Source organism: Pan paniscus, chromosome 23, assembly GCF_029289425.2.
Source record: "Pan paniscus chromosome 23, NHGRI_mPanPan1-v2.0_pri, whole genome shotgun sequence".
Classification (NCBI taxonomy): Eukaryota; Metazoa; Chordata; class Mammalia; order Primates; family Hominidae; genus Pan; species Pan paniscus.
Window position 1 is genome coordinate 35,903,730 of NC_085927.1, and position 19,162 is coordinate 35,922,891.

Genomic DNA, 19,162 nt, shown 5'->3' on the forward strand with positions numbered 1-19,162 from the left:
GATATAAAAGTCATCTCATTCAAGTCCTGAAGTTGCCTCTTTCTAGATGTGTGACCTTGAGCAGCTCATTCAGCCCTTCCCAGCCAGATTCCTTATCCGTAGGTTGGTGATAAGATCGCCCCCTTGTGCTGAGGACTAAATGATGCAGTCAGTACATCTAAGTGGACTGATCCTGGTTCCTCTTCCTGTTGGTGAAAATTGGGCTAGAGAATAAGGAGGAGGCCAAAATATGGCCTTCTCATTTAGGACTTGGACTCTCAGATCATGTGAGCCATTCTGGCAGAGACTGGGCCTTGTGCACCAGCAAGATGCTAATCTTGAATCTGCACGGTGTGGTTCCCATATTTGCATTCCCTTTGGGTTGCTGTTACAGTGAGGCGATGGTGGAGCCTCGATTTGTACCCAGATTCGCACACTCATAGGCTTCTTCATGCAAAACCTCAGAACCTGTGAGGCTTGGACGCCTTGGCTGTGTCTAAAGTTCTCCAGCTCACTCGGTGAGGGGAAAGGTATACAGGGGTCCTGTTTTGAGCCAGCCAAGTCCTAATGGAGATGTCATACTAGGCAAATAGGTGGGAAGCAGCCTCTTTTAGAAGGCCCATGATAAAATACAGAAAAATGTTCCTGTGTGAGCCAAGATGTGAATTTGTGGAAACTGCCTCCTTTCCAAGAAGTAGGAAGCAGAATTATATTTCCATGGAGGTGGCATAGATTTTGAACTTGATCTGCATTAAATATTATTTATCTTATTTATCCTTCAGCTTTCCTGAGCTGGCTTCTTCATCTGAAAAAGGTCTTTGGGGGATTGTTAGCGTGCTCTCCATCCCCAAAATAAGAAAGGTTTATTTTTTCTTTATTGATATCTCACTCTGTTCCCCTTTCCACCTCCCCATGGGTGCTCTGGCTGAACCTTACCCCTGCACTGGGGAAAATGGCTTGGCTCCATCTTGGCCACCTGCTGTGTGTCCTTGGCAAATACCACCTCTCTGGGCCAGAGAGTGACTGATGGTTCAGATGAGTGACTGATGGTTCAGATGGTGCAGAAGTCTCAGTTTAACAGGTCATCTGATCTTGAATAATGGCTCTGACATATACCCCTGTCTGTGAAACAAGAGGTTGGGACTCCATCATTCCCCAAGTTTCTCCCAGCTGTGACCCTCTTGGCCCCCAACTATGGGTTCTACTCCTGTTCTGAGAGGCCTAACTGAGGGTTTCAACTCTCTGATGAGTAAGGGGCCAGCCTCTGGAGTTTGTGCAGCCAGAAAATTCCATCTGTCTGGTCTTTCCTTTTCCCTTTGGACAGAATCCCTCATTCCAGGGACTTATGAATCTCCCCAGGATACCCCCCAAGCAAAGTTCCTATTTCTTCATATTTGCATGCCCTCCTCTCAAAACTTAGCTTTCTTGTGATGCCCTCTGCTCTGTTACCATCTCTAGGCAGAAGCTAATTTATGTTTTGATGCCAATTGCAGATAGCAGGCATTACCTTTCCAGGTAGATTAGCATTTTATGTCTCAGTCTAACTGTGGAAGTTCAGGCAGAATGACTATGGTGAAGGGAAAATTTAGAAGTCAGTAATACTTCCTTGCATCTCTCAATGCTTAATCGAAATGTAGATGCAGCTGCCTCCTGAGTTTGCTGGGCCCAGGACAGAGTGATGCCTCCACATTGGTAGAGTTCTCTGTTTCCCGCTTTGGCTTCTAAGTTCAGAGTGGCCTGGGATGGTTTCATTTTGGTTGGATTGTTTGTGGCATGATTACCCTATGGGTCACAAAGCTTGGTTCTGAGGGCTGATGAAATTCCGGGTAAGCCCTGTGCTAGACTCACTGATTCCCACACTCAAGGGTGGCTGGACCCAAGGCCCTTTCTTAACAGATTGAAGGTTGTGTGCAAACCTATCTGGCCTCAGGCAATTGGCTGGTCAGTGTGGGCTGTTTGCTAGGAGTTGGTGTTTGTAGTAGCTATTCTTTGGCATCAAGTGGCCTGTTAAGTCAAGGACTCCTCTGCACCATCAGTTACTCTCTGGTCCATACTGTCTTACCTCACCTGTCCCAGGAATGGACAGGTAGATGGGGGACTAGCTAAGACATTAGGGAAGCCCAAGTCCATTTCTACCACTTTGGAATTTGGGGCTGAATCACTCCTCCTCTCCGAGTGATTTCAGTTTCCTCCTCAGTGAATGGATCGAATAACATGTTTCTTGCTGAACTGTTGTAAGGATGACATGGATCCCAGCCCGGGACCTGACACATTGGGACTGCTGGATCATCACCCTCATCACAATGCTTCCGTTCAGAGGCAGCAAATAGTGCCCCTTGAATGATGTCACCAACAGCCAATCAGAAAGCTCCTGAGCTGTTCCAACAGGAGGGCTCCATTATGATTGGGTCTCTCAGATATAGTCTAGTATTAAGGAACACTGGATAATCTTATAATAAGCGAGACTTTCTTGCCACCAAAGGCCAAACCCCATGCCCACTTCTGCCATATCAAGATCTCTGGAACAATGGGACTTCCTGTTTGGGCCAAGGGGAAGTGACTGAAAGTCACACCTTACTGAGGCTTGGCAAAGCCTTCTCTATCGGTTTCCTCACCTGTGATACTGCCAGGAGGCTGAGACAACTGAACAGAGTGACATAACATCCAGGAGGGGCTTCTCACCCAGTGGTCATCACAGAAGGGCAGGAGGGCCCCTAACAAGGCATTAATTCCCTGGATGACTTTCAGTAGGACTGACTAGTCTTTGTGTTTTCTGCTTGAGAAACAAATGAGGACAAGAATGTATAAATGTCCATCATTTTATTGATAATCAGCATGCTTTAGTATGGCATATGAGAGTATAAGCCAGACAATATGTTAAAATATGAAATGTAGAATATCCTCATTCTACTTACATCCATTCGTTTGTTCATTGGTCAGGAAATATTGGAAGTCAAATGGGGCCTGGTAGATTTAAGGGGCCTTGACATATGCTGGCAGACCAGATAGATCAGGTTTTTGGGTTGGGTTTTTTTTTTTTTTTTTTTTGAGACAAGGTCTTGCTCTGTCACCCAGACTGGAGTGCAGTGGCACAATCATGGCTCACTGCAGCCTTGCCCTCCTGGGCTCAAGGGATCCTCCCACCTCAGCCTCCAGAGTAGCTGGGATTACAAGTGCATGCCACGATGCCCAGGTAATTTTAAATTTTAAATTTTTAAAATTTAAAAATTTAAAAAATAGAGATGGGGGTCTCACTTTGTTGACCAGGCTGGTCTTTAACTCCTGGCCCCAAGTGATCCTCCTTCCTCGGCCTCTCAAAGTGTTGGGATTACAGGCGTGAGCCACCATGCCTGGCCACCTTTAAAATATATCCTTTATTCTATATCTGTATATAGTTTTATTCTATTTTTATTTTTGTCCGTATATTTTTATTAGATTTTAGGGTTAGCATTTAGATTAGCATTTTAGTAGGGAGATGATGGGGGCAGCAGAAGTCTCAGTCTAACAGTGGAAATTCAGGCAGAATGACTATGGTGAGGGAGAAATCTAGAATAATAAGTATATCGAATATTGTTGTGGCAAGACTACCTAAACCCTAAAAATTGCTCTGTGGTTTTTCAGATTCCCACCCTACATCCACAGCCTTACGTAAAAGCATTGAGAAAAACTTCCAACTTCTCATTCTTTCTCTATCTCTCTTCTTCCTTTTGCTCTCTTTCTAATGGTTCTTGGGAAACTAGCGGCCTCTCTGCAGCCCCTCCCTGCCCCTGCCTCAATCACTCCCCTGCCCACCTGCCTACGGGGCCCTGACACGTGCTCTGCTTTGCACAGGTTTGACCTGCAGCTGGCCCAGGCCCTAGGTGAGTCAGTGTTTGAGAAGGGTCTCCGTGAGAAAGTGACCCAGGAGAACACCAGTGTCCGGTGGGAGCTAGGCCAGCTTCAGCAGCAGCTGAAGGTAAGGGATGGGGGACACAGAGCTATCTTGGCTCTTGGTGGCTAAATCTCAGGAAACTGCACCGTGCACCTGCTGCAAATGGTGACAGAGAGAAAACTTCACAAGGGTATCCTGGTCTGTCAAGCAGCTGAATCCCAGTGTGTCTTAATAAAATAGCAAACAGTGGCTGGCAAATTGATAATCAGACTTTGAGCAAGATTGATGTCTGGATCTTGCTTCAGTTACCTGCACAGGTTCCGAGGTGCTTACCTGGGAGGTAAAACAGGCTCAGCAGAGAATGAGTTAGCTATAACCTTGTCCAGAAGCAATGTCCTGGCCCAGGCAGGCTCCAATGCAGAGAGGTTTTACTAAAATACAACACGGGTGCCTCACTCAGCTGCTCCTCATCCTTTTGTGGTTCTCTACTACTCGCAGGAGAACCTCTGAGCGCTTTAGCCTGGCGTTCAACTCCTTCACGATCTGGCCCAAAGTTATTTGATCCTGGAGCTGACTTTGTAACCTGGAAGAGTCATTTCTGAGCACTTTGCCTCCCTGCTCCAACATCTCAATCCCAGCCTCAGACGGCACACAGGGAAGCTTTAGCTATGTGCCTCCACTTCCCTTACAAATGGGGTCAACCCTTCCTGTAGGTGCTCTGAGATCGAACTCTAGGCACAATTTACTCCAATCCTACCTCCCACCCCCAAATCCATGCCTGTAGGAGCTATACCAAGAGCAGCCCTTGCTGGTGTCCCACAGGGGGCGCTGTGAGGGACGGTGGGGTCCAGGTGGAAATGGCAGGCATTGGAAAGTGGAAAGCGCCACTCCAGCCCCAGTTGGTTGTAGAGGTATCCCTGGGGGAGGAGGGAGGCATACTCATGTGACTCCAGATCTCTGTCCTCTTTGTCTCTGTAGCAAAAGGAGCAGGAAGCCTCACAGCTGAAGCAGCAGGTGGAGATGCTACAGGACCATAAACGGGAGCTGCTGGGGTCACCCTCTCTGGGGGAAAATTGCGTTGCTGGCTTGAAGGAGAGGCTCTGGAAGTTGGAATCCAGCGCCCTTGAGCAACAGAAAATCCAGAGCCAGCAGGAAAACACCATCAAGCAGCTGGAGCAGGTAGGAAAGCCCTGTCTCAGGGCAACACCCTGTCCCATGTCTCCAATGCAGAGTGATGTTATTAAAATACAGTGTGGGTGCCTCACTTGGCTGCTCCTCATCCTTCAATGGCTCCCTATTATCCCAGGGAACCTTTAAGCTCCTAAGTCTGACATTCAGATCCTTCCTGATCCAGCTCTCCCCTGCAAGGTTCACTGTCACCTCCTCAGAGAAGCCTGCCTTAATCATCTTGCAAATAGCTCCCACTATGTTGCATTGATTTCCCATCTCCTTAGCTGGGTTGCTTTACTCTCTGGTACCTGCCATCGTATTAGATTGTATTTTTTAAAAGTTTGCTTTATGCCTTTCTCTCTCATTAACATATAAGCTTCATGAAGTCAGATTGTTTTTCTCTTTCTGTTGCTTCTTAGTGCAATCCTAGAGCCTAGAATGAGGCCAGGTACATAGCTGATGCTCAATAAATAGCTGTTGACCAAATATCTAACATTCATTGAGTACTGTCTGTATACTAACCTCAGCCCTAAGCTCTCCCCACACATTTCACGAATCTCCACATGAACCTTATGTAGGGAGATCTTAGTATTATCCCCACTTTACGGATGTAGAAGTTGAGACTCAGAGACATGGAGAAAGTATCAGGGATGGGATTTGGAACCTATGTCATCTGACCCCACACTGCCTTGAATGTCTACTATGTGCTAGGCATTGTGCACAGCTTCGAGGCAGATTGAAGTGCTACTCTTTGGGGAAAATAAAATAACAAAGGGAATAAGACAAAAATATCAAATACTCTTGTACCAGTACCCTCTGCAAAGTACCAGATGAATACTTTATTTGTCTGCTTGCTTATTTATGTACTTACTTATTTACCTCATTCTATGAATAATTTGAGGCAGCTTACAAGATACATGTATAATAGAATACAAAAATTATAAATAAAACAATCCAAACCAGAAAAGTACAAAATAAAATAGACACTAAGGAGGAGGGTGGGGGCAGTGAATTAATAGGCAGATAAAGCAAAACATATGGTCTTACACACATAATAATTTTAGCTCTAAAATTCCTGGTGGCCAGAAAGAAAAAGGAAATGTGAGTTACATGCCTGAGATAAAAAAAAAAAAAAAAAAAACACTTTTTCTAGGGGAAGTAAGACTTCTTCTGATGCTTGGCTCTAAACGAATTTCTCTTGTGGGATTTTGTAAAAGGCAATTATTTTAAAGTGTTTTTTTTTTAAAAAATGCTGGGGCCACTGTTACGCGAGAAAATGTGATCAGGTGTCATGAATGTGTAAAGCAGATGAACTCTGAGCAGCTCTGTTGAACTGAAGTGGGGATGGGTGGGACAGGGGTTGGGGGAACCAGGGGTCACCTCTTGCTTCTTGCTAACCACTGCTCCAACAAGATGGAGCCTGGTGAGTATCAAGACATGTGGGTGGTGGGTGTGGGGGAACAAGATCCAGGAAGTCTTGGATGCTCACTAAGGAGCGGTAAGGAAGACAAGTCTTTTACTCAGTCAGCCTGTATTTATTAAGTACCTCCTCTGCATCATGCACTCTGTGGATGCTGAGGGTGCAATTGCAAATAAGACAGACACAATCTCTGCCCTCCCAAAGTTTATAGTCATGCTTAGTGTTAGGGGAATGTTGAACTTGAAGATCTGGTCGTGACAGCAGGGTTGGGGGAGAGATCGGGGAAAACTTCCTGGAGGAAGTGATATTTACTGAAGAGGGAAGCTGGAGGATGAATCAGAATTGGCTGAATGAGAGAGTTCTAGGCAGGGGACCAGCCTGTGCAAAAGCCTGAAGACAGGATAGTCGTGGGATATTCAAGGAGCTGTAATACGGGGTCTTTGAGGCAGCTTGTTGCCTGTATGACCTTAGGCAAGCCCCTGTTTTCTCCAGACATCAGTCTCCTTATCTGTACAATCAAATATGGAGCCTTATCTCTCCCCTAGCTTCCTGCCAACCACAGCTATGAATCAGTGAAGGTTTGTGAAGAAGGTGGAATATCTGTGTAGGTCTTTAAAGGGCATGGATGACGGTGCAGTGCCATGTAGCACCCCAGTGTTCCTTGTGTTCCTTAAATGAGCAGGATCTTCACAGAGCCAAGAATAAAACAAGCCCTCTTGAAAACTGTGTTAACTCTTTAAGATACCACTGGGGGACCACTTAGTGCTCGGAAGCAAAAATGTATTACCATGGCCTCAGGGACCCAAAACTTAATGCAGCTGCCTGAATTTCCATGCTCAGTTCACCCAGGAGATGAGGCTGACTCAACACTTTCATCCGTCTTCAGCTTCACCCATAACCTCAGGCTGCATTGTGCCCTTGTAGACATCCAGTGGATATTTATTGATTATAATACAACACTTTTTCCAGGGAATTTTATGTTAACTTGTATAAGTTTGACATAAATGGTATTGCAGATGTCAAGAATGTCCAAGAGGCTAGAAAAAATGAAAAAGAAATATTATAGTTACTTGCTCAGGCTCCTTGGTTTTGGATTATCTTCCCACAACCCCTGTCATTTTAAAGGAAAAAAAGGCAAGAAGTTGACATTTAAAGTGAGCCTACTTTATGCCAGAAACTGTAACAGGGCCTCTGACGTACACTATCCTTTTGCTCCTCACCACGGCATAGCAGGGAATATTATCAACGTTTTAAAAGACCTAGATTGTTTTTTCTGAACTTAATTTCCATGTTGGGGACAGCACTTGTGAAGTTCCAAAAGCTTGATGAGAGGTGCTGGGACAGTAGAGTAAATGATCAGAAAGTTATCATTTCTACAATGTAACCCATTGTATTAGTCTGTTTTCACACTGCTGTAAAGAACTGCCTGAGACTGGGTAATTTATGCAAAAAAGAGGTTTAATTGACTCACAGTTCCACATGGCTGGGGAGGCCTCAGGAAACTTACAGTCACGGTGGAAGGGGAAGCAGGCAAGTCTTACATGGTGGCTGGCAAGAGAGAGTGTGTGAAGCAGGAGCAGTCACTTATAAAACCATCATATCTTAAGAAAACTCATTCACTATCATGAGAAAAGCACAAGGGAAACCACCCCCTGTGATCCAATCACCTCCCACCAGGTCCTTCCCTTGACCTGTGGGAATTATGGGAATTAAAATTCAAAATGAGATTTGGGTGGGGACACAGAGCCTAACCATATCACCCATCTACGCTATTGAGTTCCAAATGCTTTTTCATGATCCAGTAACATTAAAGAGTATAGACAGATAAAGGAAAGCTTCAAAGCTTTCTTGGGCCCTGTACCCTGGGGATTCTAATCCAGTAGGTCTAGGGTGAAGCCCTGCAATTTGTATGTTTTAAAAATGCGTTTGTAATTCTAACGTGCCACAAAATTTGAGAAGCCAGGGCTTGGGCCAATCTGTAAATCATGCAGATCAGGAAAGTGAAGTCTTGAACTAGACCTAGAACTCATGACTTTTTTGCCTTCCACTCTAGAACCCTTTATACGACTTCACACGGTTCCAACATTATGCACGGCTCTATGCCTGTTGCATGTGTATTGGAGGTTCTTGTTTGAAAGACCCAGCTCATTCATGGGATCACAGCTCTTAATTATGTCAGGTTGCCGGGGAGGGAGGGGATAGTCTTTTCTGTTTTTGAAATAATGGGGAAAGAGAAAGTAATATTTATGTATCAGATACTGTGCTAGGTGCTTTATATCATCATTTAATTCTCATAGTAGCATTCTAAGTCGGTTGTTTTCTACAGAGAAAGGGGACTGACCTAGAGGTAAAGTGAATTGTCTCAGATAACATTTTGGGCAAATCATCTTCTTTTCCAGGCTTTCATGTCTTCATACACTTTTGTCCTACCATTCATCTACCTATCCACTCACCCAGAAAACCATCGCTGTTGCCTGCTCCAGGAATGAGAAATATGTTTCATCTTAAGAGTGTTGAGAAGGGGGCCGGGCACGGTGGCTCACACCTATAATCCCAGCACTTTGGGAGGCTGAGGCGGGTGGATCACCTGAGGTCAGGAGTTTGAGATCATCTTGATCAACATGGAGAAACTCCGTTTCTACTAAAATACAAAAATTAGCCAGGTGTGGTGGCACATGCCTGTAATCCCAGCTACTTGGGAGGCTGAGCAGGAGAATCGCTTGAAGCCAGGAGGTGGAGGTTGTAGTGAGCCGAGATTGCGCCATGGCACTCCAGCCTAGGCAACAAGAGGGAAACTCCATCTCAAAAAAAAAAAAAAAAAAAAAAAAGAGTGTTGAGAAGGATTCTGAGGCTGCTTCTAAACTCAGTGGGAAAGTGTGATTGATGAGTGATGTCTGTTATAAGCACAAGAATGGATAGAGGCAATATTTAATCTATTTACCCACCATTTGTGATCTTCCAGGATGCCTAGGGCAATAACTTGACTCTCATTTATGTATTCCAAAAATGAGAAATGCAATTGGAATGCCAAGGATGACATGGAGGGCTTGGAGAGTTAGAGTGGGTCACCCTCACGTGCTGTCCTTGCTGCCCCCGCAGCTCCGCCAGCGGTTTGAGCTGGAGATCGAGCGGATGAAGCAGATGCACCAGAAGGACCGTGAGGACCAGGAGGAGGAACTGGAGGATGTCCGTCAGTCCTGCCAGAAGCGGGTACGTGAGCAGTGAACACAGCTGTGCCCTTGGATCCTGGCAGGTCTGGTATGGATTCCCTCTTCCTTAGAGTGAGGAGTAGGACAGGGTCTGGGATCTGGGGACAAGCTCTTTCTGCAATCATCTGAGACCTTAGCTTCGAGGTGACTTCAAAGGTGTAGGAGCGGAAATGCCCATCTTAAATATGATCTTGGAACTTCCAGAAGCCTCTGGAACTGTCCAGCATAATGGCTCAGAGATTTCTACTAAGTCCCCGTAATGCCATGTGACTGATGCCAAGGACTTGTAAATTTCAATAATAGAACCAATTCTTTCTTACTATTTTCCTTACAAGTCAAATCATTTCTTAACATTTTATCCAAAGTCTTTGTAGCCATTCCAAACAGTGTGTAAGAAAGCAATAACCCCTTGACATGTTATCACCTAGAAGCCGTCATTATTGCTATTTTAAGTGTTCTTTTATAGCTCTCTTTCACTCTCTGTACACACATGCAGATTTGCAGATATATCATTTTCACTAAATGAGGCCATGTGGTTCTGAAGCCTGTTGTCTCTGCAGTTTGTCATGGCCTCTTTTCATGTCTGTAAATACAGATCTAACTTATATGTTTAATGGCTTAACAGTTTTTCACCCAAAGCATATCCTCTAACTTATACAGTAAATCCCCTATCACTGGACATTAGGTTGTTTCCAGTTTTCTGCCCTTATAACCAGTGCCGAGATAAACATTCTTAGAGCTGTATTGATGGATTTGAATGTGGGATCTTCAAAGTGCAATTGCTGGAAAGCTTCGGGTTAAGCCTCGTTTAACAGGTTCTCACATGTACTCTGTAAGACCTTCCCTCCCTTCTCGTCCCCTGAATCATACCTGTGTACAGAATACACTCAACTTTGCCTTGCTTGATATATAGTTTTGTTATTTTGTGTGTTTTTCAAGATGGGTTTTAGCTTTTCCAGTCTTTATTCTAAAAACAGATATAAAGAGAGCGCCTTGTATTTCTCTCCATCCTAAACGAAATTTCTGAAACGAACTTGCTTTCTATAGAAGTGACCACCAATCAGTACTTTTTGCCCCTCCATGGGTCAGGAGATGGAATCTCTCAGTCCCTGCCCATATTCCTTCAGGTGAAGGTTGCACACATTTCTGGTTTATTCTAAGAATGCCTCAAAGTATGGTGTGTGCCCTGAGCCAGGGCTCCAATGAGTTGGAGATGTGACCCAGACTCTCCTGAGGCTTTTCTCCGGATAGATTTATAAAAGGAGAGAGTGAAGTCAGAGAAAGGTGTTTTTTCTCCTTATGACAAATACTGATATTGACTTCTCATTCTGGTGACTGCTCTGTTCAGTCTATCTCTCACGTTGGCAGGAAATCAATAGTTAGTGACCTGGGTGGGAATGCTGGGGCTGTCTGGGGTGGCAGAAAGAGCTGGGGTCAGGAGACAGGACACTAACTCCTCTAAACAGCAACTAATTTCAGAGTATGCACTTCGGATTTTCCCTGGGTCTTAGTTTGCCCACCCGTGAAATAGGATCTCTGATGGCATGAGGTGGAAATGGAGGATGGATGATGTATACAAGAGAGGCTGGTGGGGTGGTCTGGAAGGCACAGCCACAGTAGGGTATTTGCTCTAGTGGGGAATGTCTGTGTTTGCTGGGTAATTGCTGAGAAATCAGAGCCAGTTGCAAATTAAATGAGTCGCTCATAGTCAGATGTCTTAGTTCAGGCTGCTGTAGCAGAATATTATTGTCTAGGTGGCTTAAACGATAACATTTATTTATCACAGTTCTGGAGGCTGGGAAATCTGAGATCAAGGTGCTGGCAGATTCAGTGTCTGGCGAGGGCTGTCTTCCTGGCTTGCAGACCACCACCTCCTGTTTGTACACTCATGTGGTGGAGAAAGAGAGCGGAAGACAGCTTTCTGGTGTCTTCAGGCACTCACCCCACTATGAAAGCTCCACCTTCATGGCCTCATTTAAACCTAATTACTTCCCTAAGGCCCCACCTCCAGATACCACTGCACTGAGGGTTAGGGTTTCACCATATGAATTGTGGAGGGACACATATAGTTTATAACACCAAAAAATCTCAAATGCAACTTTTTTACTGTATCATTGTGTATTTAATAATGGAGGGGATGCATTTTTGATATGTTGGTTATAATATTGTGCAGAGCCTTTAAAAATCAAAGTGCAAAGGTTTGCAAATATTCAGCAGTGGCCATGGCTGCAGGAGAGAGGCATCTCTTCTACTGGGGACCTGGGGGAGGGGGTTTCACAGTCAAGGGCAAGGGGTTCCCCATCATTGAGCAGCCCTCCCTACTGTTGTCCATCTCCCAAGCTTTTAGGCTCTTAAATTCTCCCACAGAGACACTACCACCCAATCACTAGGGCAGCCTCATGGAACAAAGCCACAAGCTCTACATTCCTCCGCCTTCTGAGGGTCCTTGCCTTGTAGGATGTGTCTGGATGGAGTTCATTTACCCTGTGATGTTTCTTCCCTGTGTATCCACAGCTTCGTCAGCTGGAAATGCAGCTGGAGCAAGAGTATGAAGAGAAGCAGATGGTCCTCCATGAGAAGCAAGATTTGGAAGGCTTGATCGGAACCCTCTGTGACCAGGTAAGGGGGAGACATTGGCAGACATTCCGAGGAGTATCTCAGGGACCTATTTGAGAGATGGGCTCATGGAGAGAACAGCCTGAGGGATACCCTCTCCTCCATCAGCTCTGTTCCCACCATATTCACTGGCTCTTCAAAGGAGACCTTCAGGTGCCTGCAAACAGCAGGGTTTTTGTAAGAACCCATGGGGAATAAAGAGAGTGGGGCCAGCCAGGAGCAATGGATGAGGCTGTCTTTGCCTTCAGCAGCTGTTGGGATCAGAGTCCACCAGACAGTCCTTCCTTTAAGGGGATGTATGTGAATGGCCACTGCACACATGACTGCCCTCCTGAGAACGTGACTTTTGCTAGAAGCAGTCAGCCTTGGAGCCAGGCAAATGTAGCTTTAAGCCCCAGAGGGACCACTTCTGTCTACACGGCTTTGAGTGAGCTAGTTAACAGCTCTGAGCTTCTGGAGAGTGGAGCCTTATGGGGTTGTGGCTATCACTGTACATGAGGGTTCTCAACTGTCCATCAGTGTACACCAGGGTCCTCAACTGCATCACTATGAACATTTGGAGCTGGATCATTCCTTGTGGTAGAGGGCTGTCCTGTACATCGCGGGATATCACTCAGCATCCCTGACCTCTGCCCACCACATTGCAGTAGCCCACACCTCAGCTGTGACTACCAAAAATGTCTACAGACATTGCCCAATGTCCTTTGGGGAAAAAAAATCAACTTCCCTCACTACTGAGAACTGTTGCTGTACTAATGTAGCCAGCAGAGCTCAGAGGCAGCTTCCGATTTCAGAGTTGCAAGGAATGACTCTTCCACCTCCTAGATACTCTATTCCCTTCCCGTGCTGCTGCTGCATGAAATCCCAACACGGGAGAGAAATGCCTGTGGCTTCTATGATTTATTTTAAAGTATCAAAGGAGTGTGTTTTAATGTATTTGCTTAACATGGGTTCGATGTCTATTAATTAGTAATGGTCTTGTTATCAATATCCTTCCCTAAATTCATTAACTTTATTCACAAAACAATGTGGGTGCACTTCAGGTGATCATCTTGGGCAGCCATGCCTTGGACAAAATAAATGCTTAGTATGTATTAAAAAACAAATTGATTTAATGAGTGAATTCCACAGCAGGGACACACGCGGCAAGAGTAAGAGTTGGAAGCTGAGGGAGTCAATATAATCTTCCTTCTTCTCTGGGTTTTCTAATTTTCCAGCCAAGCAATTGGGACCATTGAATTCAGAGCCATTGAGGTGACTTTCCTTCAGCATCAGGGCAAGAGAGCACAGCCCAGTACCAGATTCTAGAATGATAGAGGGGAATCACTGCGAGAAGGTTGCATTCTATTCAGCATAGTCTGAGAAAACAGAATAGATAATCTAGTAAAGCAAGGTTTTTATACAAATTGCAAAAATAAATTTTACATGTAAAGAGAAGGTAAGTTTAAATGAATAAAAAGCCATCTTTGTGTTAGTCACCAAGTTGGATCCTTTTAATAAATTAGCACTTTTGATGATTTTAAATGTTTTTGTTATGACCTTTGCCAAACCCATGGAAAAGCAGAACAAATACTGTAATCGGTGTTTATGAACCAAGCACTCAGGGTTCACATAAATTAACATTTTGCCATTTCTTATTCAGATGTTTTTAAGGAAACAAAACGTTTTAAGAACGGTTGGTGGCCTCTTTATGTCGCTTCCTAATCTCAATCCTGGCTCTGCTTTTCTCTTTCTTTCCTCCCTCCCCAGATGAAACCATTCCCCAGGGTTTGAAGTGTATAATTCCCCTGAATGTATATTTCAACTTCAGCCACATGCAGCAATATGATTCTGCACTTTACTTTGTCCCCCTCTATATTATGTTTTTGAGATTAGTCTATAATGATACATGCAGTTCTAATTAATTAATTCATTTCATTTCTACACAGCATTCATTTTTTTAAAATCTCCTACTTCTATTGGTGGGTAGTTAGTTACTTCCACCCTAAAACCCCAAACTGCAGTGCATAGTCTCGTATCTGCCTCACTGTGCACACGGGCGAGTGTCTCTCCAGGGTATGTAGCTGGAAGAGGAATTGCTGGCTCCTGGGAATGTACAATTTGGGAATTATTAAATATCGCTCAGATTGTTCCCCAAAGTGATTGCAGCAGTTTCCATCGTCACTAGCCGTGTCTGAAATTTTACTTCTTCATGTCCCCACCAACATGTGGCACTGTCAGACATTTTTAAACATTTTTTCCAGGCATCGGGTGCTAAATGGTATTGCGTGGCCCTCATTACTAGGGATGCTGTGCATTTTTCACATGTTGATTGTGGCTTTTTCTTTTCTTTTCTTTTCTTTTTTTGAGACGGAGTCTCGCTCTGCCTCCCAGGCTGGAGTGCAGTGGTGTGATCTGGGCTCACTGCAAGCTCCGCCTCCTGGATTCATGCCATTTTCCTGCCTCAGCCTCCTGAGTAGCTGGGACTACAGGCGCCCGCCACCACGCCTGGCTAATTTTTTTTTTTTGTATTTTTAGTAGAGACACAGTTTCACCGCGTTAGCCAGGATGGTTTCGATCTCCTGACCTCGTGATCCACCCGCCTTGGCCTCCCAAAGTGCTGGGATTACAGGCGTGAGCCATCGTGCCTGGCCGATTGTGGCTTTTTCTTATGTGAATTGCCTGTTCATAGAAGTTTGTCTCCTTTTTCTCTATTGATCGTTCATGATCTTTATACAAGATGCGAATCCATTTTTGGTTACATATTTTGCAAATATCTCCTACACTATGGATAATTGTTTCACTTTGTTTATAATGTCCTTAGCTTAATAAAAAATATTTTTAATAAAGTCGTGTTAATCAAGCATGTTTTATGGTTTGCACTTTTATATCTTAAGATACTGTTCTTTGAGTTCACAAAAATGTCATCATGTGTCTTAAAAGTTCTATAGTATTGCTTTTGACATTTTTAGGTCTCTAATCCATCTAGATTTTATTGGGGTGCATAGTATGAGGTAGGAATCTATCTTCCTCAATATGGATAAACTATGTTTTAGTTCATAATTTTTTTCCTGCAATTACCATGTATGCCTGGGTGTGTTTATGAACTCCTCATTGTGGCTCATTGGTTTTTTTTTGTCTATTTCTCCACCATATGGTCTTCATGGCTGGGTTTTGATAACTCGTAGGACAGCTTACCTTGACTGTTTTTAAAATTGCCTGTTTTATTGACCCTTTAATCTTCTTATTTAGGTTCTACAACAAAACCTGATGTAATTTTCATTGGAATTGCATTGATTTACAAGTTAGTTGGGAACAATTGACTTTTTTTATATTGAACTATTATATTATTGCATATGCCCTCTCCATTTATTTGTGGCTTTCAATAATGTTTTATTGTATTTTTCTATACAGATCTTGGACTTTTTTGTTAGATTTATTTTCAGGAAACTTATAGTTTCTATGGCTATTATGAATAGAATATTTTTCTGTATTCTATCTATATTTCAACTAGTTATTGTGGCATATGGGAATACCATTGATTATCATGCATTAATCTTGTATCTAGCAAACTTCCTGAACGCTTATTATCTTTCATACTTCATCTGTAGGCTTTTTTGTATTTTCTGCCTTGACAATCTTATCATTTGAAAATAAGAATAGTTTTGACTCTTTTTTTTTTTTTTTTTTTTTTTTTGAGATGGAATCTCGCTCTGTCGCCCAGGCTGAAGCGCAGTGGCGCGATCTCAGCTCACTGCAAGCTCCACCTCCTGGGTTCACGCTATTCTCCTGCCTCAGCCTCCCGAGTAACTGGGACTACAGGCGCCTGCCACCACGCCTGGCTAATTTTTTTGTATTTTTCATAGAGATGGGGTTTCACTGTGTTAGCCAGGATGGTCTCTGTCTCCTGACCTCATGATCCACCCACCTCAGCCTCCCAAAGTGCTGGGATTACAGGCATGAAACACCGCGCCCGGCCAGTTTTGACTCTTGACCATGGATTGGGGCAACAAAGATCTCAACAAATTAAAAAAAAATGTTATACTTTCTACTTCTTGTTTCTTTTTCTTACCTTATTTCATTTGCCTCCAGTATAAGATTGAATGGTAGAGAAAGATATTTGACATCCTTTTCTTGTTCCTGACCTTAATAGGAGTGCTTGTAAAGTTTTGTGATACACATATTTGCAGTGTCTTTGATAATTACAGTGATGCATTGCTTAGTGACAGGGATGCTTTCTGAGAGATGCATCATTAGACAATTTCATCATTGTGGGAACATCCTAGAGTGCACTCACACAAACCTAAATGGGATAGCCTTCTACACGCCTAAGCTATCTGATATAGTCCATTGCTCCTGGGCTACAAACCTGTACAGTATGTTACTGTACTGAATTTGGGAGGCAATTGTGACACAGTGGTAAGTATTTGTGTACCTAAACATATCTCAACATAGAAAAGGTACATCAAAAGTATGGTATTATAAGCTTATGGGACCACCGTTGTATATATAATCCATCATTGATGGAAATGTAATGTGGCACGTGACTGTAACTTTAATAAGGTTAAATCAGTCTTGTATTTGTAATTTTCTAATATCTTAAAAAAAGATGTTTTATTATTGAATATTATATGCTTTTTCTGCAATTGTTGATAATCTGATGACTTGTCTCAATCTATTAATGTAGTATATTTTAGATATTTAATGTATCCTGATATATTTCCCAAATAAACCTTTCTCAGTCATATGTTTTCAATACACAGCTCTTTCGGATTGCTAACAGTTTATTTAGGATTTTTGAAACCAGGCACATAAGTAAGATTGTTTTATAATTTTTTTCTCTTAGACTGTCTTTGTCAAGTGTTGTACTGATCTCATAAAATGAATTCACCACTATTTCTGAGACAATTTTTTGTAAAATTTGGATCATGCAGTTCTTGCAGATTTGATACAATTTGCTTGTAACCCTATTTGATTACTGTGTCAAAATGCTGTAATCATAATTGAACACAAATTCAGGTATTATTCTTTTCCTTATTGAGTGAACTTTGGTAACTAATGTTTCTAGACATTTATTATTTCATCTAATTTTTCAAATAGGTTGACATAAAAAATGTTCATGGTATTTTCTCGTTATTTAAAAAATTCTACTGTATCAGATTATTTTCTTTTTAATCATAATAATGTTTACTTTTGAGTTTTTTTGTGGTTGATGATGATTAGTCTTAGAGTTTTGTCTGTAATCCCTTCAAATAACCTGCTTTTGTTTTATTGTTTCTTTGTTGTGTATTTAATAGTGTCTGACCTTATATTTGTTTCTTTTTCCTTCTTTTTTCCATTGGTTTAGATTTTTGTTCTTGGTCTTCAGTTTTAGTATTAAAATGTTTAACTCACCTTCAATATTTTTTATCCCACTTAAACTGTTTTCTTTAAGATAATACATTTAAGATAATACATTTACCTGGAATTGCTGTTTTAGTGCCATCTACTAAGTGTCTTGTTGTATCTTTTGTTCTTTTTTTCTTTTAACCTGTAAGTTATCTAGAACTTGAGTTTCAAGTTTATTAACATTTAGGATGATTTGGAGTAACTTTCTATTGTTAATTTTTAATTTAATGGCATTTAGGACAGATAACATGGTAGAATGCATAACATCTTTTCTTTGAAATTGTTGAGATCTCTTTGTTGCTCTAGTTATTGGTAGAGTTTAATAAAGGATTGTGTGTGGCTGGGCACAGTGGCTCACGCCTGTAATCCCAGCACTTTGGGAGGCCAAGGTGGGCAGATCATTTGAGGTCAGGAGTTCGAGACCAGCCTGACCAACATGGTGAAACCCTGTCTCTACTAAAAATATAAAAATTGGCCGGGTGTTGTGGCGGGCACCTGTAATCCCAGCTGCTCAGGGGGCTGAGGCATGAGAATCACTAGAACCCAGGAGGCAGAGATTGTAGTGAGCCGAGATTGTGCCACTGCACTCCAGCCTGGGTGACAGAGCGAGACCTTGTCTCAAAAACAAAAAACAAAACAAACAAAGAAACAAAAATAAACTATTGAGTAGAAAATAATGTAAATGTTTATGAGGCCTAGGGTTCAATACATGGCAAATGAATCAACCTTGTTAAATTTTTATTTCAACATTACATATGAATATAAAAGCATAAACCATAAAGGAAAAGTTTTAAAATACATGATTATGTATTTTTTAAAACTACCTCCTGTTAACTTTGGTTTTGAGTTCTTAATCTGTTTCTAAGAGAGTCCTGTTATATCCTTACCATGAGAATGGTTATACCAAATTTTGTTAACAGTTCTGTCATAGTTTCTCTTTATGTATTTTATGGTTATATATTTAGGTGCATCTAAGTTTTGTATTGCTTTATTTTCTTGAAGATCATTGCTTCGATTCTTACTTGGTGTCTTTCTTTCTCCATGAATAAGTTTTGCCTTATTTTATTTCGCTTGATTTATTTTAGTCAGTTTACCTGCAAGACCTTTTTCTATTTCATTTTAAAGCTTTGTTAGGGGGGTGTGTGTGTGTGTGTGTGTGTGTGTGTGTGTATGCATGTTCATGTGTTTTCTTTAAACAGCTGGATAATTTTAATGCAATATTTTAGTCTCTAGCTTTTCATATAAAAATTTAATTTATTTGCATTTGTTATAATGACTGATATATTTGAAACTATTTTGTGTTATCTTATTTTGTGTTTTGTTAGTTTCTTGTCCCTTTACATTGCTCTCCCTCTATTGCTTTCCTACTTTTGGATAGATTGATGTTTTCTATGTTCTCTTTTGAACTATTGATTCAGAAGCTACAAACTGTATTTCTGTTCTTTTGGTGGTTACTCATACATTTCCAGATATATGCTTAATCATAATTTTTTACTAACATTAATTTTTACAGTAATGCTGTGGGATAGA

The 19,162-nt window shown here is 42.3% G+C and overlaps 1 protein-coding gene across 1 annotated transcript in view; it reads left to right on the forward strand.

Annotated features, from left to right (window-relative positions):
- Positions 1–19,162, forward strand: part of MYO18B (myosin XVIIIB) — a 268,281-nt gene that overhangs the window by 136,409 nt on the left and 112,710 nt on the right. Inside the window, exons 28-31 of the mRNA XM_034948321.3 lie at positions 3,811–3,934; positions 4,829–5,029; positions 9,540–9,650; positions 12,164–12,268. Coding sequence (XP_034804212.2) covers positions 3,811–3,934; positions 4,829–5,029; positions 9,540–9,650; positions 12,164–12,268 — 541 coding nt within the window. The remainder of the gene's footprint in view (positions 1–3,810; positions 3,935–4,828; positions 5,030–9,539; positions 9,651–12,163; positions 12,269–19,162) is intronic.